General features: G+C 44.6%; 1 protein-coding gene across 6 annotated transcripts in view; it reads left to right on the plus strand.

Annotated features, from left to right (window-relative positions):
• Window positions 1–24,861, plus strand: part of GALNT3 (polypeptide N-acetylgalactosaminyltransferase 3) — a 169,646-nt gene extending 144,785 nt beyond the window's left edge. For 5 of the 6 annotated variants that reach the window (XM_033944662.1, XM_033944657.1, XM_033944660.1 and 2 more), the window contains one exon: window positions 24,254–24,861. In XM_033944662.1, coding sequence (XP_033800553.1) covers window positions 24,254–24,376 — 123 coding nt within the window. In that variant the 3' untranslated portion in view covers window positions 24,377–24,861. The remainder of the gene's footprint in view (window positions 1–24,253) is intronic. The other variant, XR_004539467.1, reaches the window with a different exon arrangement.
• The last annotated feature ends 993 nt before the right edge of the window (window positions 24,862–25,854 follow it).

Here is a 25,854-nt window from a genome sequence, read left to right on the forward strand (position 1 = left end):
AGGGACCAGCATTTTCGGTCTTTGGTTATTTGAAGCACTATTTGGATGTTTTTCACTTCTTGGGGCTGCGTGTTTATTTCCAGTCTAAATAGAATGCCTTTAAAAAAAAATCAAACTGCTTTACAATTAGATAAAGAAAGAAAAACAGGATTAGAGGAAAAAGTGGAAGATAAGCTGATTTCCCATCCTGCCCCACCCATCCAATCAGTCCTCAAATATTTTATGAAAGAAAAATGTCTTAAATCCAGCTCTAAATCTGGGATGCACTTTTCCATGCAAAGGTATTTTGATAATGGAATTTCACCAAAGTCAGAAGAGTATATAAAATGCAAAGTCCCCAGTGCATGAGAGGGAGGAGGAATAGCTAGTAGTCTGCTGCAACAAGTGCTTAAGACAAATGAATGAAGATTGAGGTATAAGATTTGAAATGAGCGGCTAGAAAACTTAACGTGCATTGAGTTAAATGCCAATACAAGTATCTTAAATTCTCTGAGGACAAGCAGGCACAATATTCTCACATGTGGGTGACATCATCAATGGAACCCAGAATGGACATTGCCAAGTGCATTGTTACTTTAAATTTTCAGCCAGTGTGCAGGTGCCTTCCTGCTCAATGTCAACATGCAGGACCAACAGTTCTAAGTTTTGTGCAGAGGTGAGAAACTCTGTCTTCAGTCTCTTCTCAGTGTGTCAAACTTTGAAGTGTTTTATTTTTCCTTGCCTTAACATTACTGTTTTCTTCTGTTTTTCATAATTCTTCATTTCTACTGTTCTAGTGCAATAGATGTGTCATTCTGGATAGTAGGGTATTCTTCCTATGCTCACGAGCCATTCATAAGGAATCCACTCCAGGTTTTCAACTCCTTTCATCTACCGAAGGCTCTGCTGCCTCTTTTTACACGTGAGCTGGAAGGTGTCTTTCTGATCTGTTTGCATATTTCTTTATTATTTTTGGTATTTGGGGAGGGGGGTGTGTGGCTATTGGGGCACCAGAGCTCCCAGAAAGCAGCAGACTTGAGTCTGCAGGCGGCAGGTTAATCCACTGGGGACCTGTTTGGCCAGACTGCAGAGATTTTTGTGGAGCTCACGGTTTGTACCCTTAGTACCTTAGCTCGTCTCCTGAATCACAGGGCTTGAATGCAGGCTGTTAGGCATCTGCAGGGGGCTCAGCGGGGCTTTTCAGTGTACCGGCTGTGATTTTTGCCTCCCCCTTCCTCGCTTGCATGGAATTGAGGATCAGTCTGACATCGGTCTAACTGGCAGCCCAAAATCCTCAGCATTAGAGGAATGGCTGATTGAGGCAGTTTGTTTTCTCATATCCAGCTACTTTTTAGAGCTTATCACAGTGATGCTAAGCTAGAGAACAGATGTGTGTGCCTCAAGCTCTTAGGCCCCACTCCCATTCTCTGCAAATTTGCCTTGCACTTGATTATAGTCTGCTCTTGAACTCTTTGCTGGAGGTGGTGACATCCTTCCCTCTTCTGGACAACTGTTTCCTTTATTGGAATGGCCTCTAAAACTCAGTGGAGGGAGAAGGAGAAGATAAGGCCGGCTGATCTTAAAATGGCTGATGGAAATGGCACGGAGGGTTCCCCTGTAAGCTCCATGTGGGTACAAGAAATAGTCACCGAAGAAACCGGAGCTATTAAATCCTCGCTCAACCCACGCTTGCAAGCAATTACAGACAAACTGAACAAAGTAGAATCGCTCACCGGGGAGATCTCGGCTTGTTGCCAGCAGGTATCAGCACTAGAGGACGATGTGCAATGCCTGCACACTACTCATGACATGCTCCAAAGTAAAGTTGCTGCTTTGGAGGAAAAGCTAGATGACCTCGAGAATAGATCTCGCCGAGGGAACCTTTGTTTACTGGGGCTGCCCGAGTCCATTGCAGATTCGGAGCTGCGGGTGTTCCTTGAAACCTGGCTGATGGACTCTGAGTTGAGATCATCAGCGGTCCCTCTACGTATTGAGAGGGCACATAGGATTGGTCTGAAGCACGTACTGGCTGGAAGACCCTGTGTCGTCATACTTAAGCTTCTCAACTATGTTCACAAAATGGACATTTTAAGAGCTATATGTGCATGAGGCCCATTAACCTATGACGACAAGTCCATACTTTGTTTCCAGGACTACTCGGCAGTAGTTTCCATGCAATGCAGAGCCTATGCCTCCCTCTTTGCAGATCTTCATCGGAAGCAGATCCAGTTTGCGCTTCTCTGCCCGGCGAAACTGAAGATATATTATGAAGGGAAACACCACATGTTTGATAAACTGGATGACGCCACCAAGTTTGTTTCGCAGATGGCTATTCCATCCACGAGTGGCGCTTCTTGATTGTCTTCTGACCTTCAGCTCTCATTCGACTTTGGCTATTTTGGATATCTCTCCCTGTCATGCTCAGCTTTGCTCCGGTTTCAGATGTGTTGTTGCCCACAGGTTGATGTGTTGTTGCCTGGGTTGATTTGGGCAGACCCCGGGGTTGGCCCGGCCCATTGGGGCCCCATCTTTAGCTGACTTCCCTTGCATGGGCCTCCTGAATGTAACAGGTCTTAGAGTGAGGCATCTTTGGGATGGGCACCCTGCTGGCTGACTTTTTTTCTGCCATTCACTCAACTCCACATTTCCTGTTCTGATTGACAGTTTGCACATCCTTGGACTGGTGGACCCGCCACGGGTGGATCGCCTTTGATGGGACTATGTTGGGCTTTGATACCTGGGTAGCCATGGCTTTAGCCAGTGGTGCTCTGACTTTCTAGAGGGGATTGATAGGTGTTGTATGGGGATGCAGTGTGTTTGGGTGAAGTGTGTTGTTTGGAGTATGTTTGCTATTCTGGTTTGGTGTAAGGGGTGGTTAGAACATAACATACATAAGAACATAAGAACTGCCATCTCCGGATCAGACCCATGGTCCATCAAGTCCGGCGGTCCGCACACGCGGAGGCCCAGTCAGGTATACACCTGATGTAGTTTTAGTCACCCATATCCCTCTATGCCTCTCATAAGGAGATGTGCATCTAATTTGCCTTTGAATCCCAGCACAGTGGATTCCTTGATAACCTCCTTTGGGAGAGCATTCCAGGCGTCTACCACTCGCTGCGTAAAACAGAACTTCCTGACATTTGTCCTGGACTTGTCCCCCCTTAGCTTTAGTTATTGCGAGTGGGACTCTTGGGATCTGCATGGTGCTTGAATGTGATTGCATGTTGCTTGAGATATGTCTGCAGTTGTGGCCCGAATTAGGAGATGATCCGCTATAGTTATTGAGGGCAGATTTGTGGGGTGGTCTCTTGACCTTTCACTGGGCATGTCTGTACCTCATTTGCTGTGTTGGGCTTGCCCGCTATTCAGGCTGCAATTTCCAGTGAAACCTGGCAGCTGTTGTATCCTGTTCAGGGAGTGTGGGTGTGGCATCCTTGTGAATCGGCTCCGGCGGTGCCTCACAAAGATTGCCCAGGGATTTCATAGTGTTATCACTCTTCTTGGAGCTGCCGGGGTTATGGGTCTCCTTGCTATCTCAGCCTGCTGTTAGTCTCACACTCCTGTCCTCTGAGACCGCCATTGGGTTCTTTTGTGGTTTCATGCATGGGGTGGCTGGGTTGGTGGGCAATTGGGTATTTGGGAGGCCTATATTGGGCTGTTTCGATTTCAAGTGAGGAGCAGGTTTCTTAGTTTTTGATTAGTTTGGGGGGGCTCTGGTAGTTCTTGGCAGTCCTGCCTTATCCTATTTGGGGCATGTTATTTAGGGGGTTTGGGGTGAGGGGATGGGGGGTTGGGTTGGGTTGGGAGGGGGGCAGGTACTTCTGGAATTTATTGCTGTACTGTTTTGGGGAGTTCTATCTTTTCAATTTTCTATATCTGATCACTTTGCTCCCTTTTTTTTCCAAGTTTCTTTCTCTCTTTTTTTTTTTTTCTTAACTTCTTGAGGCATGGCAGTTTTTTTCATTACAACAGCAGAATCTTTTGCTGGGGGAGGGCTGCTAGCTGGAACATGCCCCACTTATTTGTTCTCCATATCTTTACATATCCAATTTGTTTGCATTAGATAAATAGTGAAATTTATATCCTGGAATGTTAATGGAGTGACCTCTCTGGTTTAGAGACAGAAGCTCTTGCAGACATGGAATTGCCATAGAGCTGATCTGGCTTTCTTCCAAGAGATTCACCTGGCCTGTACTAAGCATGAGAAATTTCAGCGCTGCTGGGTTGGTAAGGTGTTGGGAGCGGCAGCTGTACACCGGAAAACAGGTGTTTTAATATTGCTCTGGAAACTTTGGATGTCACAATACATAAGTTTGGGAGGATCCTTCTGGCAGATATAACCTCGTTCAGGCTACTTTAAATAGGAAATCACTCTAGCTTTGTAACATCTATACCCCTTATGACAAATCCTTTTACACTGGTTTCTTTCAGGCATTGAAACAATTCTCCAGGATGCCACTGGTGGTGTGTGGGAATTGCAATTTGGTTCAAGACTGTAGTCTGGACAGGTCTAACCCTCGCCCTCAGGATCGTATATAATCTGGACAGGTCTAACCCCCGCCCTCAGGATCGTATGGACTCTACCAAGGGGATCTCGTTTTTGTGCTCCTCATTTGAGCATCTTGATGTTTGGCGCATACTTCATCCGATAGAAAGAGACTATAAGCATCTCTCTAGAGCTCATGGATCTCAGTCTAGAATCGATTATTGGTTAATTTCTAAAACTCTATTCTCTGACGCACATCAGGCTGGCATAGACCCTTATTGTGTCTCTGATCATGTTCTTCAGTGTTCTCCCTAGCGCCTTTTAGCTGGGTGCTCCACCCGGCTAATTTAAGTGAGCGCCCAACTGTCCCCCTGCTAGCTCAGCCGGTGCAGAGTCCTCCTCTCATGCACTTTCGCCCTCTTCCCTTGGAGCCTGCATTTATCACTTCCCTCTCTTATTCTTCTGGTCCTCTCTTCCTCTTCTCACTTCCCCTGCAGTTCTCCAAACTTGCTTTGGGTCACCAGCAGCAAGTAAACAATCCACCAGCGGCCGCCATGCAGCCTTCTGCCCCGCCTCCTCTGACGCAAATTCCTATGAATAGAAGCACTGTGAAGGAGCGTGGGCTGGGGGAGGGGCTTATTACCTCTCAGGGATGCCAAAGCTCTAGTCCCGAATCTGTTTCCATTCCAGCGGTAGGAAGCGATGTAATCCAGGTCGCGAGGAGGTCAGGGAGAGAGACGGTTCACTGGGCCTAGACATGGAGGAGATGTCTTACTGCACGCTTTAAGAGGAAAATAAGCTTTTAAATTTTAAATCCTAGGGGTTGTTTTGTTTCGGAGCTAAGTTCGGTAATTTTATTTATTTTTTATTTTTTTATTTTTATTGAGCAGAAAAATATTGAACAGACAGAACATGTAAACAATGCACTGGCAGCAGATGGAGACACAAGAACAATGAAAGCTCGTTGTAAGCACCAAAGAGATGGTTATCTCGGGTGGGGGGGAGATATTCAAAGCAATTTCACTGTCCCTAAATTGCTCCGGGTCACTGAAAACCGGGTATGTTGGGGACATTCTGGGGCCAGAGTGAGCATTTGGCTAGTAAAGGATTGATATTCAAGACTTAACTTGCCAAAATCAATGGGACTGTGCCTAAAACTTAATCCTTCCTTTATGCCATTCACCATAGTCTGTTAAATACTGAATATCCCACTTAACCTAGAGTTTAGCTGAATGTAAACCCATAGAGACACTGGATCTGGACATGGGGGGAGGAGAGAGAGAGAGACAGGAAAGGACCTCGAGGAGGTGCAGGAACGCAGACTTAAACCAAAAGGAGGGGTAAGACAGAGCAGATGCTGGACTAGATAGGGTAGAGAGGGGAAACACACTGACATGGCGGTACTTGAGAGAGTCCAAAGGAGAGCAACGAAACTGCTAAAAGGGCTGGAACACTGCCCATACGCCGAGAGGTTGGATAGGCTGGGGCTCTTCTCTCTGGAAAAGAGGAGGCTCAGGGGAGATATGATAGAGACCTTCAAGATCATGAGGGGCATAGAGAGGGTGGATAGGGACAGATTCTTCAGACTGAAGGGGACAACAGGTACGAGGGGGCATTCGGAGAAACTGAAGGGAGATAGGTTCAAAACAAATGCAAGGAAGTTTTTTTTCACCCAAAGGGTCGTGGACACTTGGAATGCGCTACCGGAGGAAGTGATCAGGCAGAGTACAGTACAGGGATTCAAACAGGGATTGGACGGATTCCTGAGGGATAAAGGGATCGTGGGATACTGAGAGAGGTGCTGGGATGTAATACAAGTATAGAAAACTAACCAGGTAATACGTATGGAAACCCAACCAAGTCGTGAATGTGCAAGGACTTCGATGGGAAGATAGGACTTCAGTGGGAAACCAAGGTGGCAAGGGGGCCCCTTCTGGTTATTCAGACAGGTCATGACCTGTTTGGGCCGCCGCGAGAGCAGACTGCTGGGCAGGATGGACCTATGGTCTGACCCGGCGGAGGCACTGCTTATGTTCTTATGTTCTTATGAACCGAGGAGAGAGAGATGCCAGGCCCTGGGGAGAGGTAGGACAAAGAGAGTGAGACAGACAGAAAGACCTGGAACAAAAGTGGGAGGACTCGAATTATTAGCAGAAAGAAGATAGAGGGAGAAACCTGAAACAAAGGGGAGGCAGATGTTGAACTTAGGGGTGTATAGAGGGAAGAGAGAGAGAGAGACTGGAGAGAGGTGGAAAGATTCTGGACCAAGAAGGAAGTAAGGAGAGAGAGAGGCAGAGACAGACTAGGAAGAAAGGACAACAAATGCTGGACATGGCGGGGGGGGGTGCGGGGTGTAAGCAGAAGAAAGACAGAGGCCTGGACCAAAGGGGCAGACTGGATGGGCCATTTGGTCTTTATCTGTCATCATGTTTCTATGACATGAGGCAGATGCTGGACTATGGGAAGTGCAAACAGAATAGACAGAGCGGGGGGGGGGGGGGAAGACGAGACTCTGAGGAAGAACAGAGATGCAAGATCATAACAGAGGAGGGAGAGAAAGGGAGACATGTTGCTAATAGGGGTGGAGGAGAGAGGAGGAAAAGTTGGATTCATGGAGGGACAGAGAGATGTTGGTTGGGGAAGGGAATGAGGTCCGGAGGAGAGGAAGCATGCATAACATTACCATTTATTTTTTTCATCAAAAAGGGACATCTATTAATATTCAGTCTCACCCCAATCCCGCCCTAGCCCCACCCCAATCCCGCCCCCAATTTCTTCCATTCATTTTTCATGTACACACAATATCTTATTATTTCATAATGGTAACCATAAAATTTTTAAAAAACCACAAAGCATCCTATACGCAGAGAAAATGTTAATTATTTATATTTGGGGGGTTTTCAACGATGTCACCTCAGTAACTATAGAAAAATAGACAAATATAGTGCAAAATATAGACAGCAGATATAAATTCTCAAAACTGACACATTTTTATCACTAAATTGAAAATAAAATAATTTTTCTTACCTTTGTTGTCTGGTGATTTTATGAGTCTCTGGTTGCATTTCCTTCTGATTGTGCATCCTGTCTTTCATTTCTTTCTGCACTCAGTCCCAACAATTGTCCCTTTCTATTCCCTCCCTCCTTCCTTCCTATGTCCTTAGTGCCCCCAGTGCCTCCTTCCTATGTCCTTAGTGCCCCCAGATCCAGTGTCAGTTCTCCTTTGTACCTTTGATCCAGGTCTCCCTCTCTCTCTCTCCCTCCTCTGTTATGATCTTGCCTCTCTCTGCACCTCCCAAAGTCCTGCTTCTGCCTCCTGTCTTTCCCCTTTTGTCTAGGCCTTTATCTCTCTAGTCTTTCTTCTACTTACAATCCCCCCCTTCTCTGCCGTTTTCTCTCCTTCCTTCATCCCTCCTTCCTATGTCCCCTCACTGCCTTCCAGCCTTTGTCCCACCCCCTCCCAAAAAGCCTGCCGGCCTACCTCCCCAAAGCCAGCCTTCCCCAAAGCCAGTCTGCCTGTCTACTTACCCCAGAGCCAGCCTGCCTGTCTCTCCCAGTCAGCCAGTCTGCCTGCCTACCTCCCCCAGAGCCAGCCAGCCTACCTGCCTCCCCCAGAGCTTGCCTGCCTGCCTACCTCCCCCAGAGCTTGCCTGCCTGCCTACCTCCCCCAGAGCTTGCCTGCCTGCCTACCTCCCCCAGAGCTTGCCTGCCTGCCTACCTCCCCCAGAGCTTGCCTGCCTGCCTAACTCCCCCAGAGCCTGCCTGCCTGCCTGCCTCCCCCCAAAGCCTGCCTGCCTCCCCCAAAGCTTGCCTGCCTGCCTACCTACCTCCCCCAAAGCCTGCCTACCTCCCTCCTCCAGAGCCTGCCTGCCTGCCTACCTCCTTCCCCCCCCTACTGTAGAAAACAAAAGCCTCCCTCCAGGCCCGATTTAGGTCCACCGCCGCTGCTCCTCTGCTGCTACTACTCAAACCTGGAAGCCTTCTTCCCGACGTCAATTCTGACATCGGAGAGGACGTTCCGGGCCAGCCAATCGCTGCCTGGCTGGCCCGGAACGTCCTCTCCAACCTCAGAATTGACGTCGGGAAGAAGGCTTCCAGGTTCGAGTAGTGGCAGCAGATGAGCAGCGGCGGTGGACCTAAATCGGGCCTGGAGGGAGGCTTTTTTTTTTTTTGGTGCGGTAGGGGAGGGACAGGAAGTGTTCACCTGTCCCGTTGTCCCCGTACACAGCTTCGGGGCGCTGTCCCTGAAAACGGGACATTTTGGCATCCCGAAGCTGTATGTGGGGACAACAGGACAGGGGATCTGAAAACGGGACTGTCCTGTTCAAAACGGGACGTATGGTCACCTTAAGCATGCAGGAGGCAGAAAGAAAGAAATGTTGGATGCACAGTCAGAAGGAAGCCCAACCAGAAACTAATTAAATCACCAGACAACAAAGGTAGGAAAAATGATTTTATTTTCAATTTAGTGATCAAAATGTGTCAGTTTTAAGAATTTATATTTGCTGTTTATATTTTGCACTATATTTGTCTACTGCGGAGACATTGCATATTTTATGTTCAAATCTTTTTATTAGAATGAATAGGAAAACAGCAAATAACCAATACAACAATGGCAAGGGCTAAGCTTCCAAAAAACACAAGTCTGTGCAGTGTAGAGACAAACAGATCAAACAACACCCCACCCCCAACAACTAACAGAAGCTAAAAGACGTAACTCCAAAGTACCAAAGGCCCGTGTTCTGGTGGCCCCCGGCAGACCCAATGAAAAACCCATCCCCCCCTCAACAACCCTGAAGAAAGAAAAAAAAAAATAAAATAAAATAAAAGTGCGGTGTCCGATCCCAGGATAAGATGCCAAGAACCACAACCCAGCTAAACCAGAGGATTCAACAGGAGACTACGCCCTCTAGGAGTTAAGGAGTCCAAATAAACTCCCCACACAAGCAAAAAACGACGTCGGCGACGAGGGTGACCAACGGCCTCCTGGGCCTCCCACATGGCCAAATTATGCACCAGCGCTCTCCAGGTCCAAAAAGAGGGAGGCTCCAAAACAGTCCAAGATTTCAAAATGCATTTGCGAGTAAGGAGACACACCTTACGACACCAAAGGGTACCCCCTTTAGGAAGACCGCAAAAGGCCCCAGGAAGATCAAGAACCAACTGTTCCACAGTACCCACAATGGCGCTCAAAAATAATCCACGGAAATATCGAACAATAGCCTTCCAAAAAACCTGTATAGGCCAACAATCCCAAAAAGAGTGAGCAAAAGTATTGGGGTCCCTGCCACATTTCAAGCACAAAGGGGAGTCAATACCTCCCATTTTATGCAATTGGACTTGAGTAAGATAGGCCCTATAAATCACTCTAACATAACACTCACGATACTCCATCCCCGTGATCAGATGTGGGACCCCACGCACCGCTCGCAAAACATCCCAAGCACCAAGATCCAGGCCAAGTTCACGACCCCAGCTTCGTCTAAGCTGCGACAGCTCCTTAGTATCCATAAGCTCCAACAAGGCCCTATATAATGCCGACACCGAAGTAAAAGAAACTGCCACCCCGTCAAAAAAAAGCCGAAGACGCACCCCCATCGGGAAAGCAAGGCGATCCTGCGGAAGAGAAAGAATATAATGCTTAACCTGACAATAGGCAAAAATATCACCCCAGCCCCCACCCAATCGATCCCTCAAAGCATCCAGAGGCTGCAAACCGCTCTCCTCCGTCAACAGATGTTCCAAAAGATGAAAACCGCAGGCCGCCCAGTCGAGAAAAGCAGGGCTATCCCGGCCTGGAGGAAAGGCCAAGTTCCCCCGTAGGGGAAGTTGATTCGACACACTCGGGTCCCCTCCCAGTCTGCCGACCAAGCTCCCCCACACAGCACGCATAGACTTCAAAGAAACACACGCACGGAACTCAGGGGGAAGATCCTTAGTGGGCAAGTGTAAGAGACTGTTCAAGGTATGAGGAGCATTGAATGCCCGTTCAAAATCCAACGGGGTATACTGATGTTCACCCAGGAGCCAGTCTTTCAAATGGCGCAGTAAACAGGCCTCATTATAAAGGCCAAAATCAGGAAGTCCTAGTCTCCCCTGTTGCCAGCCACCCACCAAATAGGGAAAACGAACCTTCGGTTTGCGCGAATTCCAACAGAAACGGGACAGCAAACGATGTAAACTGTTAAGATCCTTTTTCAACAAACGAAGCGACAAAGTCTGGAACACATACAGCCATTGCGGAAAAATCACCATGCGAACCAAAGAGATGCGTCCCAACAGGGTCAGAGGGAGGCCCTCCCAGGCCTCCAGCTGGACCTTAGTATCAGCCAAAAGCTTAGGAATATTAAGCAAATAAAGCTGAGTCGTGGAAACCGAAAGGTAGACCCCCCCAAGTACCGAAAGGAGCCCGGGGCCCAGCGTAAAGGAAAGGAGGCGCCCCACCGAACCCGCAGGGCCGGTGAGGAAGGCAAGGCCTCAGACTTAAGCAAATTCAAACGGAAGCCCGCATAATCACCATACTCTCTCATGGTCTCCAAAAGAGTCTGCAACGAAGGAGAAGGGTCCGTCAGAAAAGCCAAGAGATCGTCCGCAAAAGCAGCCACCTTAAAGCTCTGATCCCCCAACTGAATCCCCCGAATAGTCAGATTCGAATAGATATCACGAAGGAGGGGGTCAAGCGTCAACACGAACAACAAAGGGGATAACGGACATCCCTGGCGAGTTCCCGTATGAATCACAAATAAAGAACGACAACCATTTACCCACAAAGTAGCCTTTGGTAAAGCATATAATGCCCATATCGCCGAAACCAAACGACCTCTAAACCCATATTTAGCCAAAGTAGCAAACAAGAAATCCCAACGAACGCGATCAAACGCCTTCTCAGCATCAAAACTAATAAGAAGAGAAGGCGCCGCAACCCTTGAAGCATAATCCAAAGAAGTCAAAATTCTGCGCAGATTCTTTGCCACCGATCGACCCTTAACAAAACCCACCTGGGACTCATGTAGAAGAAGCGGCAACACCCGTGCCAATCGGTTAGCCAGTATCCTTGCCAGTAGCTTAACATCAAAGTTAAGTAGTGAAATAGGTCTATAAGATTCTGGCAGAGTAGGATCCCTCCCGGGCTTCGGAAGAACAATAATCTGAGCTACATTAAGATGTTCAGGCATCACCTCAGCATTGATCATCACATTAAACATATTAGCCAGCGGCGACCCAATTTCAGATTGCAAAAGTTTATAGAATTCAGCTCTATACCCATCGACTCCAGGGGCTTTCAAGGTAGGACTTTGTGCTATAGCAAGTTCCACCTCTCCCACCTCAATAGGCGCGTTCAACTGACCCGTCTGCTCCTCCGAAAGACACGGGAGATCAAGCCCCTCCAAATAGAGATCTCCAGAAAGTCCCAAATCCGGAGGTGGAGCATAAAGAGCTGCATAAAAACGGCGAAAGACATCACATATATCCGTGTCACTAGTGACCCGCCCGGACTCTGCAGTATGAAGGTGCAAAATCTTCTTACGGCTCTCCCTTTGCGAGACTAAACGGGCCAAAAGTTTCCCTCCCTTATTACCGTGGACGTATAAGCGGTATTTATAGTAAGCCAATGACTTAGTCGCCCGTTGATGCAAAAGTGCATTAACCGCCGCATGCAAGGAAAGCAGACTCTGCCTGTTTCCCGACGTAGGACGCAAAGCAAAGGTACGCCGAGCTCTCATCATCTGGTCCGACAAACGTAACAACTCCCTATCTCGGGTCTTCCGCACCCGGCTAACATAACTAATAATCACTCCCCGAAAGACCGCCTTCGCCGCTTCCCAGTACAAAACCGGGTTCTCCTCATGTTGCCTATTATGGTATTGATAATCCTTCCACGCCTCCAGAAGATAGGGCAAAAAGTTAGGGTCCTCCTGGAGCCACAAAGGATAAGCCCAATACACAAGGTGGGCGAGGCCCCACACCCGAATCCCAATCCATCCAAACCCATGCGTGATCTGAAATCGCATAAGGCCCTATCTCCACCTTCCGAACCCTAGCAAAGAGCGAGCGAGAAACCAGCAGATAATCGATACGAGACTGCGAAGCATGGGCGCATGAGAGATGGGTATTATCTCGCTCCCCTGGATGCAAGAGTCTCCAAACATCCAATAGATCCAGAAGATGACACAACTGAGGAAGACCCCTAGCCTCGATACCCTCTCCACCCCTAGGTGAGCGAGATCTATCCAAGGAAGCATCCCAGGCGACATTGAAGTCCCCCCCCCCACAATCATCGGAAGAGGAGCACGAGACAAAAAATACGTCTTCAAACGGGCGTAAAACGATTTATCATAAGTGTTGGGAGCATAGACACACCCCACCAGCACCTGAACACCCCCAATCACTGCCGTACAAAAAGCATAGCGACCATCGGCATCAATAGCCACCGGGGTAATCTGAGTAGCCACCGCTTTCCGAAAAAGAATAGCAACTCCCCATTTCTTTCCAACTGCAGCCGCCGTTATACATCGCTCCACCCAACCCCTTCTCAATTTAGCGTGTTCTAAGTCAGTAAGGTGTGTCTCCTGCAACATAGCAATATCCGCTCGCTGTCTCTGCAAGTTTTGTAAAATTTTTGCCCGCTTAACAGGTGAGTTAATGCCTCCAACATTCCAAGTAAGAAGTTTCACCATTCAACTTACAAAAAAATGAAACAGATACAGTGCAAAAGTGATGAAAAGTATGAGGCTGCCAAGATGCTGCCCCAGCCTACAGCATCTAGCAGAAAACAAAACAAGTCCCCAGGGCCTCCCGGGATCAGGCACCGCAAAAACAAAAAAAGAAAAACCACCCCACCAAACAAAAAACAAAACCCCCCACACCACCCCACCCCTACTCTTCCAACCCCCCGACTGTCCCCAAATCAAAACCCATCCCAGAAAAAAAAACAAACCCAACCCTCTAAATCCCCCCAAGAAAGGCTTTCCTCGAAGGAAAAGCAAATCACATTCGACGCCCACTCCCTCCCCAACCCCAAACACCAAAGAAGCCGAAACTGCCCAACACCCAAACCCAGCAGGAAACACAAACAAAGCCCAAAAGGAACCCCACAAGGGAACCCAAGGCGAGGGCAAAGAGGCCAACAAACCCCAACCCTGCTAGGCATCAAACATAAGCAAGCAGGGACTAATCCAAACCCAACTAGAACCCCCAGCTCTCTCCACACACAACCTAGGTGAACCCAGGCCAACCCACCTCACCCCACTGAGTAGCACCCGCGCCCAGTGCAACCTGCAGCCATGCCACGTATGACAGATACGAGATCCTAAAAAAATTAAAAAGACACTCATCCTCTCCGCACCCGAACTCACAACAACCAGCCCGCACCCTACCCAAACACGCACCACCACACTAAAGTCCAAGCTCCATCGCGGCAGTCACCTCAGCAGCAACCTCCGACACCCACGCCGGACTCCCCGCCACCTCAGGGCTAGCCGGCGCCGCCATCTTGCTGTCCCCCGCTTTCTGCCGATCCCGGTCTTTCCTCGGGGCTTTCGCCGACATCACAGGCAGTTAAACACAGCCGGCTGTAGTCGGGGCGCTAGGCAACGAGTCCGCACGGCAATGCGGTGGAGGGCACGGTAAAAAAGTGCCGATAAGAAGGGGCTACGAGAGGAAGCGGCAGGAGAGATCGCGATCAGCGTCTGTTCTGCTTCATGGCGTCACGTGATCTCTGACATTGCATATTTTAAAGTCATCTGCCTTGATCTCTTTGAAAAAAAGCCCCAAATATAAATGATTATTATTTTCTCTACATACAGTGTGCTTTGTGATTGTTTTTTTATTTTGTGGTTACCATTATGAATTAATAAGATTATATTGTGTGTACCTCAAAAATGAATGGAAGAAATTGCATTACAATTAGAACTATTATAATGGGGGTGGGGTCAGGGGTGGAGCTTGGGCTGGGGTACTCAGTTGGTATTTTTTAGACTTAAGAGGTACTTGGCTTGAAGAAGTTGAGAAACACTGGTCTAGGTGACTATGGAGTTCACTCAATAAGGGCCCCTTTTATAAAACCACAGTAGTGATTCTCCCATGGCAAATGTACCAAAGTCTATTCCCATGGCAAATGTACCAAAGTCTATTCAATTCCTATGGGCTTCAATGAATTTTCTGTAGCAGAATTGCTATCGCAGGTTTGTATAAGGAGCCCTAAGACAGGAACTACTGTCTGTGCTATGGCTTAAACAAAAACCAGATTGCCGGGGATGCAAATAATTAACTGATTCAACATGAGCTTGAAGTTGGTTGAATACCACTCAAGTATGGTAGTTTTGAAAGAAATGGAAGGTTTGATACTGGCCAGTAGTTATTCGAAATAAGAGGATCTGCATTTTTTACAAGGGTGGCTTAAACACTACTGGAACACTGCCTTAAAAGGAAGTCATATTGAACATTGGAAAATAATTAATAATAATTAATAAAAATAGTGCACATTATATCAGATATTTTGGAAGAGTCAATATCTGACTCTTCATTGAGAGTGACACTTCTGATTTCATTTATATTTCAACAAGATTTGGATTCCTTTATGAAACTTTATTTCCGTTTATCAAAAGAACTGTTTCATGGTAAAAAGATATGGGTATTCCTGGATGTAACTAAGGTTACCCAGGAAAAGAGGAAACAATTTTTGACTTTGCGACAGGAGACCAGGGCACTTGGGGCTTCTTTTTTACTGGTGTACCCTTGTAAATGTGTAGTAAAATTTGCTCAGGTTAAATATATTTTTTTTCAGCCAGAGAAGCTAAAATTATTTCTGGAGCTTAAGAAAATTGCTGGTGTTTAGCGGGGAATTATTATTATAATGCAGAGTATGTTATAGCCTTTCATTGATTGGTTCTTTTTCCTTTTTGTTTAACTTCTTAATAATAATTGCCATTACTCCCCAATATTTAGTGGTCTAATGAAGCAAGAATTTTATTTTCATTTTCATATAATCTGATATGATGTGTTACCATTTATTTTGGCTGTATTTCCTTAGCAAGAATGTTTATTTTTTGTAATATATTGAAAATTTCAATAAATATATAAATAAAAATTAAAAAAAATAGTGCACATTTAATTTTCCCCACCACCAAATTTCCCCAACCCGCCCCACCCGGCTACTTTTTCATGCTACCTGGCTGGAAAAAATTGAGAACACTGCTCTTATATGGTGTATTTTGGAGATCGATAGGGCTGGAGCTACTGTTTTTCGCTGGAGGTTTCCTCCTGCATTATATAAGGACCCGGGGTTTTTGGAGTCTTTGTTGACCAAATGGTGGGACTATCGGTTCCACAATGCAGCCCATTTGGGGGACCCAATGTTGTACTGGGAAATGGCGAAAGTAGTTCTGCTCGGCCATATTATTGCCTATACTAGTTTTCAACGCAGAGCGAGAGATCGCACAATTCTCCGTTTGGAAAAGCAAGTGCACGCCGACCAGATGTGGTTTGCCTGCCATCTGACTTCTCAGAGATGGACTCTCTTTTAGCCTCACAAGCAGCCCTTAATGAAACGATCCTTGCCAGAACAGCAAAATCTCTGCAGTATTTTAAGAACAAATTTTTCTGTCATTGCAATAAGAGTGGTAGAATGTTGGCGAATTTAATGCATTCCTCTACAGCACAGGTGTCAAAGTCGGTCCTCGAGGGCCAGAATCCAGTCGGGTTTTCAGGATTTCCCCAATGAATCTGCATGAGATCTGTTTGCATGCACTGCTTTCAATGCATATTCATTGGGGAAATCCAGAAAACCCGACTGGATTCCGGCCCTCGAGGAGGGACTTTGACACCCCTGCTCTACAGGCTCTACCGGGTGGTACAAATTTAAGATGAGAGAGGTGTCAAGGAGTGCATGGACGCGGAAATAGCAGCAGTGTTCCATGCATTTTCCCAGAAGTTATACAGCAGCCATGAGCACAGGGGTTTGTGTAGATACCACCTATTTGGATAATATACCAGTGCCCTTACTTTTAGACTCCCAATAACATATGTTAAATGCTCTGATTTCAGAGATCGTGGTAGCTATTCAAACCATCCAGTTATGGAAGGCCCCTGGGCCCAGATGGATTTAGGTCCAAATTCTACAAACTGCTCGCTGTAGAGATTGTGCCTCTCCTGGCCTCCACGTTTAATACATTTGTTCAAAAGGGTTTTCTTAAAAATCCTAAAAAATATATGTGAAACACACAAAATCCTTATAAACTTAAAATAGGAAAATTTATGGGACCAATGATAGCTCACCTTTGGTTATTAGCTTGAAAAATAAATCGAGCTTTTAACTGTGAGCACTTGAGATCCCTATGATAATTCTCCAATAGTTCCAGTTTGGACACTTGGTTTTGCATTGTAGCCAAGTTCAAAAGGGTTTTCTAACATCTTTGTTACGAGATGCTTGTCATTCTGCTCCTCAAACCGGATTGAGATCCGAACTTTGCCTGGTTCCTATAGGCCTATTTCCCTTTCAAATACAGAGGCGAAACTGTTTGCAAAAATCATAGCAGCTAATCGAATGGCATGGGTCTTACCTGATTTAATTTCGGACCCAAGGGTGGGGTTTGTTTGGAACTATAAAATCACTTGTAACCTCCGATGCATACTTACGTCACTTGAACGTTGCATATCATCAACTGCCATCTCTGCTTGTTAGTTTCCATGTAGAGAAGGCTTTTGATCTCATCGCGTGGACCTTCCTCTTTGCCACTTTGAAACATTATGGGTTTCAAGGGTTCTTCCTGGATGCGGTCTATGTGCTCTGTGTCACCCTTGGCTTCTATATGGGTCAATGGTCTGATTTCTGATTCCTTCGAGATTCAAAGAGGTTCCCGTTAGGGTTGCCCACTTCCCCCCTGCTGTGTCCTCACTCTTGATCCTTTGATTCGCGATATTCTGCAAACTCCTGATGATGATAGTGGTAAATGCTGAGGAGTTCAAGGTTTTGGCTTTCGCTGATGACATGATTCATCTTGCAACCCCGGGCATTTCTCTTCCTGCTCTGCTGAAACTGATGGAATATGGAGACTTCTCAGGATTTAAATTAAGTTTGGTTAAATCTTTAGCTCTAGCCACATCAGCAGTGGTGCAGATGGCTTGGAGAGGGGCCTTCCCCTTGAAGTGGACAGATCACTCCTTTCGTTAATTGGGAGTGCGGCATACAGCAAGTACGGCCCAGCTTAAAGAGACTAATTTAACCTTATTGATGGAATATACTCGAAACTGATTGGATTCTCGGAATCTCTTCCCTATTTCACTTCATGGTCAGATTCAGTTATTCAATATGATAATTTTTCCTAAGTGGCTTTGTCTTACAGCTTCTTCCTAACTGTTTATTGTACAGGGATCTCCGTGCTTTATATACTCTCATGTCAAAATTTTTATGGGGTGGTAAGAACCTCGTGTGGCCTTCAGCTCTTTATTGGGATCTTGGTCTCGGAGGGGGGTGGGGGGAATGGGAATTCCAGATATGAAAATATATAATAAGACATGCTTGCTTAGATATCTTGGTGATTGGATATTAGATACTGAGATGCATATTGCTTTACTTATGAATTAACGCGTTATAGTCCCTGCCACTTGAATTCTCTTCTTCAGCCCCCTGGATCTCTTCTCCCTCTCTATCTGTGCTCCAGTTTCTTGCATTGTTCTCTTTGAGACACATGGAAGGCCTTAGTAGTTTTGTTTGGGTGGGGGGGATGCCAGGAGTTCCCAATCATAAGAACATAAGCAATGCCTCTGCTGGGTCAGACCAGAGGTCCATCGTGCCCAGCAGTCCGCACACGCGGCGGCCCAACAGGTCCAGGACCTGTGCAGAATCCTCTATCTATACCCTTCTATCCCCTTTTCCAGCAGGAAATTGTCCAATCCTTTCTTAAACCCCTGTACTGTACTCTGCCCTATTACGCCCTCTGGAAGCGCATTCCAGGTGTCCACCACTCGTTGGGTAAAGAAGAACTTCCTAGCATTCGTTTTAAATCTGTCCCCTTTCAACTTTTCCAAGTGTCCTCTTGTTCTTTTATTTTTCAAAAGTTTGAAGAATCTGTCCTTCTCTACTCTCTCTATGCCCTTCATGATCTTATAAGTCTCTATCATATCCCCTCTAAGTCTCCTCTTCTCCAGGGAAAAGAGACCCAGTTTCTCCAATCTCTCAGCGTATGAGAGGTTTTCCATCCCTTTTATCAAGCGTGTCGCTCTCCTCTGAACCCTCTCGAGTAACGCCATATCCTTCCTAAGGTACGGAGACCAATATTGGACGCAGTATTCCAGATGCGGGCGCACCATCGCCCGATACAATGGCAGGATAACTTCTTTTGTCCTTGTTGTAATACCCTTCTTGATTATGCCTAGCATTCTATTTGCTTTCTTAGCGGCTGTTGCGCACTGTGCCGTCGGCTTCATTGTCATGTCCACCATTACCCCCAAGTCCCTTTCTTGGTTACTCTCATTCAATAATATCCCTCCCATCGTATAGTTGTACCTCGGGTTTCTGTTTCCAACATGCAATACTTTACATTTCTTTACGTTGAACTTCATCTGCCATCTCGCTGCCCATTCCCCCAATTTGTTCAAGTCCCTTTGCAATTCTTCACATTCCTCTTTAGTCCCAGCTCCACTAAATAGTTTTGTATCATCCGCAAATTTTATTATCTCACACTTCGTGCCTGTTTCTAGATCATTTATGAATATATTAAATAGCAGCGGCCCAGGCACTGAGCCCTGCGGAACACCACTCGTGACCCTCATCCAGTCCAAGTAGTGGCCTTTCACCCCTACCCTCTGTTTCCTACCCGCCAACCAGTTTCTGATCCATCTATGTACGTCTCCGTCCACTCCATGGTTCTTCAGTTTCCGGAGTAGACGTTCGTGAGGCACCTTGTCAAAGGCTTTTTGGAAATCAAGGTATATGATGTCTATGGGGTCTCCTCTGTCCATCCATTTGTTAATTCCTTCGAAGAAGTGCAATAAGTTCGTTAGGCACGATCTCCCCCTGCAGAAACCATGTTGGGTTGTTTTCAAAAGTTTGTTTCTTTCCAGATGTTCATCGATGTGTTCTTTAATCAGTGCTTCCGCCAGTTTCCCCGGAACCGAGGTCAAACTCACTGGTCTGTAGTTTCCCGGGTCACCTCTTGATCCCTTTTTAAAGATGGGCGTGACATTGGCTATCTTCCAATCCTCCGGGATCATGCCTGTTTTCAAGGATAGGTTGCAAATTTGCTTCAGTAGTTCCGCTATCTCCTCCTTTAATTCCTTCAGAACCCTGGGATGGATTCCGTCCAGACCCAGGGATTTGTCAGTTTTAAGTTTTTCTATCTGCCTGTGTACATCATCAAGGCTCACTTCCATGGATGTTAATTTGTCTGCTTGATTTCCATTGAAGATTTGTTCAGGTTCCGGTATGTTGGTTGTGTCTTCGTTTGTAAATACAGACGAGAAGAACATGTTGAGTCTTTCTGCGACTTCTTTCTCCTCCTTCACCGCTCCCTTCCTGTCTCCTTCGTCCAGCGGTCCCACCTCCTCCCTAGCTGGCTGTTTCCCTTTAACATATCTGAAGAACGGTTTGAAATTTCGTGCCTCCCTGGCTAGCCTCTCTTCATACTCTCTTTTGGCTTTTCGAACCACACGGTGACATTCTTTTTGATACTTCCTGTGCTCCTTATGGTTCCCTTCAGTTTTGTCATTTTTCCAATTCCTTAATGAATTTTTCTTATTGCCTATCGCTTCCTTCACTATTTTAGTCATCCATACTGGGTCTTTTGTTCGACCCTTTTTGCACCCCTTTCTGAATCTGGGGATGTGCAGATTGCCTTTTCGAGGGAACCTTCAATTTTCACCAAGCCTTGATACTGCTACTTTTGGGTGCTTCTTTGTCTCATGTTCTTCGAGATGATGGGTCTCTAATATCTTGAACAGATCTTTGGCAACGTTCAGGAATTGAGGATACAGATGGTTTTGCTTATTAACTAAACTAAACTAAACTCAGGATTCACTTTAAATGTGCATGTATTTTTTAAAATTTTATATGGTATCTTCATCCCTCTTGTCCCTTAATTATGGAATGCTTATAGATTCTCCTTTGCAAGAGGCACCTAACAATTCAAATTCTCCCTTCCTTCAGTGAAAGGTATCAAACAGTCAAGAATTTCAGTCAATCCTTGGTTTTCAAATTTTCTCAACTATGGAACGAACTTCCTATAATTTTAAGGGGTCCTGGTCCTTTTCAAATTTTTTGTAAATTTTTAAAAACTATTTTATTTGCCAAACACTTTGGAAACTAGTCATATTAATATTGTCTGATTGTTATTTTTTAAAGTATTTTTTTAGTTACTGTTAACCGAGTGTTAGTAGATACATCATAGCAGTCCCCCATAGCAATTTCAAAAATATCTTATAACTGTTCTACTTATCTTGTTACTTTGGCAGGTGGGTAATGAATTAATCTTTTCACTGTAGAAATCCCAATAAGACTTCACCAGTGGTAGTAATTCCTCAAAATGTGAATATAAGTGAAATACATGAATGTCCAAACATCCTAAAAATCCAACAGTTCCAATTTCAAATTTGATTCAATCAAGTCATTTCCTTCCTCAACACGAAATCATGTTTCACTATACGCTTCTCCAGGATGAGGGACTATAACGGAGGAAAAACAAAAATATTGATTTAAAAACATTCAGAAACGAAAACAAAATGCAGAAACAATCCATTTAAATTCTATTAAATTGGTATCATACCAAGCGGAACAATGATATCTTCTGGCTCATGGGACCCTCGACCACCAGAGGGCATCCGCTGAAAATCAGGGGAGGGAAGTTTCATGGCGACTCCAGGAAGTACTTCTTCACCGAAAGAGTAGTGGATCATTGGAACAGACTCCCACTCCAGGTGATAAAGGCCAGCAGCGTGACGGATTTTAAGAGAAAATGGGATACTCACGTGGGATCTTTAAGGGAATAAATTCAGGGGAGGGGATACTTGGAATGGGCAGACTTGGTGGGCTATAGCCCTTTTCTGCTGCTTTTTTCTATGTTTCTATGTTTCTAATGTCTCACTTCCGGCTCATCACACAATTGTTTCCCACGTACTCACCTTTATAGGACCCCCAGGGACTCCTGAAGAAGACTTTTGTGGATGGGCTGAGAACTTTTCAGCACCCCAAGGATACTCTGGATCACAGAGTGGATGTAGTCTCAAAATAGCAGTTCAAAGCTTTGGTTTTAGGAATCAAAGCAGCTGAAGCAAATTTGTTTGTGGCATGTGCATGTCATTCTAAAATATGTGGGCTTACCTCGGCAGAGGGCAAACTTTTGCCCAAGCTTATGCTAGTAGGGAAGAATTTTTTTAAAACATTTTTATTTGAAGACACTTTTGGCTAAAACTGTCCTTTTTAGGACTAAATCAACTACAGCCTCTAACCTTACCTATTGTTTCTTCCTTAAGTGTGCCTTTTCTCAAATATTGTAGTTCCATCCTTCTTTCCCAATTGTGTGCAGTTCGTATATATGTTTTCATACGTGTCTACTAACCCAACATGGTTTTGTATAATATTTTAACTCTAATTGTTTTGTTCCTTTAGAGATATTTCTTTTTATTATTGTTGTACACCGAGTATTGTCCATTTACCCCCACTCTGTTTCCTATGCTCCAGCCAGTTTTTAATCCACGTGAGTATTTCACCCTCAATTCCATGGCTTGCAATTTTCCGAAGTAGTCGTTCATGCGGAAGGTGGGACTCTTCTGTCTGCTGCTGTCCCATCAGCTGAGCCAACAGGACTTGGGAAGACCTGCAGCTCAGTTGATTGCGGCATGGAGAGCAGCTTTGACAGGAGGGAGGATCTGTGCTTAGCAATTTCTGACTGGATGGGCCATTTGGCCTTTTATCTGCTATCAAGTTTCTAATTGCTCTTCTGAGCAATTTTGAGACACAGTTCCTCCAACTCTTTACCGGCGATTCTCCGCACAAATAGTGTGCATATAATTTACATGCTGTTATTTTATTTATTTATTCCATTTGTACATCACACATACCTATACAAGCTCTTGGCAACATTAGAGAGGAAGGGGTTAGAAGAGGGTAGGGAGGACAATGGAGGGCAGGAAAATATAGAAGGAGAAGAGGATATAAGTGATTAGGTGTCAAATAGATGAGTTTTCAGTTTTTTCTGGAATTTGGTGTGGTTAGGTTCCGTCCTGGTCATTCTAAGTTTTTACGCCTAGAAAGGTGAGCATGGAGTGGAAAACACGTTTGTATTGCAAATTTTTTTTGTGGAAGGGAGATTTAGAAGTATTCTGTTGAGGGTTCTGCGGGAAGTAGACCATGCCTTGGAAAAGAACTGGATGAGAGGAGTCGCGGAGTTTCCGTAAAGTATACGGTGAATGATGCATGAAGTTTTGAAGGTTATTCATGATGGGATGGGTAGCCAGTGCAGTTGCCTGATGAAGGCTGTAATTGAGTCATATTTTCTCAGGTTGAAGATTAGTCTGACAGCGGTGTTTTGGATGAGTTGCATTTTGTGAATCAAGAGTGGTGTTGATTCCCATGTAGATGGAGTTGCAGTAGTCAAGTTGTGGAAGTATCATCAGCTGTACAACTAAGGCAAAGTGGTATTGGTGAAAGTATGGTCTGATTAGTCTTAGTTGTCTCAAGGTATAGAGGGATTTCTTTTGGAGATTTGTGGTTCCATGGTAAGTGTGGAGTCCAGGATGCAACCTAGGATTTTGGAGGATTCTTCTACAGGGAGGGAATGATGAGAATCCCCCATAAAATAAGTTGCTTCCACTACAGGGACTACATTGACTCGCCAGATTTTACCTATGAATTTTGAGAATCATTTCTAAGTAAATTATGAGAGATGAGGGATGACCATGCAAAGATAATTTGTAGAAGGGGCTGCTATTTGCTGAGTTTTGAAGGAGCTTGGACAAAGTAAGGAGTTGTGCAGACTAATTGGAAATAATTTACAATTGTCAATTGGGGGAGTGTAGGGGGAGGAGAAGGTGACACAGTGAAATTTGGCAATGGGAAAATGTGGATTTTGAAAATGAGGGAGGAATTGCTGAGAAAGTAATGGGAGCAAAGTGTTGAGTCTTATTTTTAAATTGAGGCTGATAATATTGTTTGTGCTCTCTTATACATTTCCTTATCACTTTAACAATTAAACTGGTCAATATCACCCTATGAGAATTAGAAGTGAAATGCCCGAGAGCCATACTAAATAGAGGGTTGTGTTAATGTCCTAGTATCATGTTTTAGTTTTTCTTAGGAAGCTTTAAAAATAATTGGAGCTATTTCTCGTTGCAGCTACTTTATTCCCCCTCCTTTTTCGAAGCCGCATTAGGCTTTATCATCGACCGCGGTGGTATTGGCTCCGACACTCATAGAATTACTATGAAAGTCAGCTTTAATACCACTGTGGCTGGTGAAAAAACCCCCAAAAACAAACATAGCTTCTTAAAATTTGGGGGGGGGGGCGCACAAATTAAAAGCTGTTTTAATGTGTTTGCTGCTTTGCTTAATGCTATTAAACTAAATTACCCTTGTCAAAGCAGGCATTGTTAATCCATTTTGTTTTTCTTACTGGGGCCAAGTCATCCTATTTAGTATCTAAGCTATTGAGGAATGTGATAGGCTGTCCATCAATATCATTTATCAAACCCACAAAGTGAATACTTATGATTGTTGTATAAGATCTTTCCCAGTTCTTGAAAATATATATATGTTCTTTCCAGTATGCTAATTGTCACTTTTATTTCCTTTAGGATCAGCTTCTGTTTAATCCAATCCTAAGTATGTGTCTTACAGCAAATGCAGACCATCCCAGCATAGTACCATGTGACCCATCGGATTCATTTCAAAAATGGAATTTTAATCAATACAATTAAGCATTGATGCACATAAAAAAAGATACTGGTTTTTGCAAACTGTGAAAATAAGTACTCTGGTTTTCAAGTGCAATACAAAAAGCTGACAGTGACTATGAGGAATACTTTTGTCATCATTAAGAAAAATGCACTATTACAAAGTTCTTTGGCCTACACTGAAAGCACAAGAAAACAATTACCAAAGAATTGGGATCTAGTTCTTTTTGTTTTACTTAATGTTTACAACACATTTAAAATGAATTTTCAGAACACGATTTTATAGCTAATGGCTACTAATCCAATTGTTGCAATAAAGTTCTTGAGAGTGAGGGGGCATTTAATATATAGATAATGTGTTCTCTTCTTTTATAATACTGTTCTACTGTATATTGATGATGATCAGAAAATGCTATTTTGAATATGTGATAAATACAATTAGAGTGTATTTTTTCTAAAGTGAAATAAAAGTTTAGATAATTTTTGTTTTCACAGAAAGCAAACACATATACTGTGTAAAGAAGTTTCTTAATTGTTTTAAACTCTAGGTTATAGAATATGCCTATTTTTTTATTTCAGTGAATTATATAAATGTTACATAGGGAAGGGAAGATGGTGGGTGGAATGCACATATGGAGTGATAGAAAGAAGAGAAAACTAGATAGATTTAGGAAGGAGATTGAAAAATGAAAACAAGCTCAAGGTAAAAGACCAATGCTAAAGGTGGATGTAGGAAAGGAGTTGAGAAAAGAAATAGCAAATGCAAAGGAAGCCCTGGAAATAGAATCAGGAGCAGGGACTGGGAAAAAATGAATCTCATAGAATAATAAAATCACCAGACAATACAAGTAAGAAATGTTCTCAGTTGCGAGAATTTAAATTTGCTGGAATTGTTTTGTACTGTATAGGAGGAAATGCATTTCCTTGGGGGGGGGGGGGGGGTGTTGGTGTTGCCTTACCGCCAGAATCTGGCATCTTAGTGTTTGTTTAATTTTTGTCTGCATTAGTGCTTTTAGTTTGTGGATGCTTTATCCTGTATTTGAAGAGGGGCTATCTCCATGTGTGATCGAGGCCAGAATGATGTGCTGAGGATGGTCACTGAAGGGGAGAGCGGTGGAGAGGGAGATGAGAAAAGCGGGCAGGTAGATGAGGTGAAAAGCAGACTAAGGACCAGTGTGTGAGATGGAGAATGGGGAGTAAAAATCATATAAGGGTATATATAGAGGCAGGAAAATTGGGAAAAAGATCAGTGCCAGCCAGATGGATGAGATATGAAAAGGCAAACCTGGCACAAAGAAAATGGAAGAGACTGGGACCAACCCAATTAGAAATATAAAATGTCCAGACAACAGCGACAGAGAAAAAAATATTTTTATTTAATACTTTTAAGGACTGGATTATATCTACTTTAAGAAAATATGCATATTTCTTTTTTTGTACTGAACAGAGTACAAGAGAAAATATTTATTTATTGCCAGCATTTGCACTGCTCATAGAGTCTG

This window comes from Geotrypetes seraphini, chromosome 5, assembly GCF_902459505.1.
Source record: "Geotrypetes seraphini chromosome 5, aGeoSer1.1, whole genome shotgun sequence".
NCBI classification, from domain to species: Eukaryota; Metazoa; Chordata; class Amphibia; order Gymnophiona; family Dermophiidae; genus Geotrypetes; species Geotrypetes seraphini.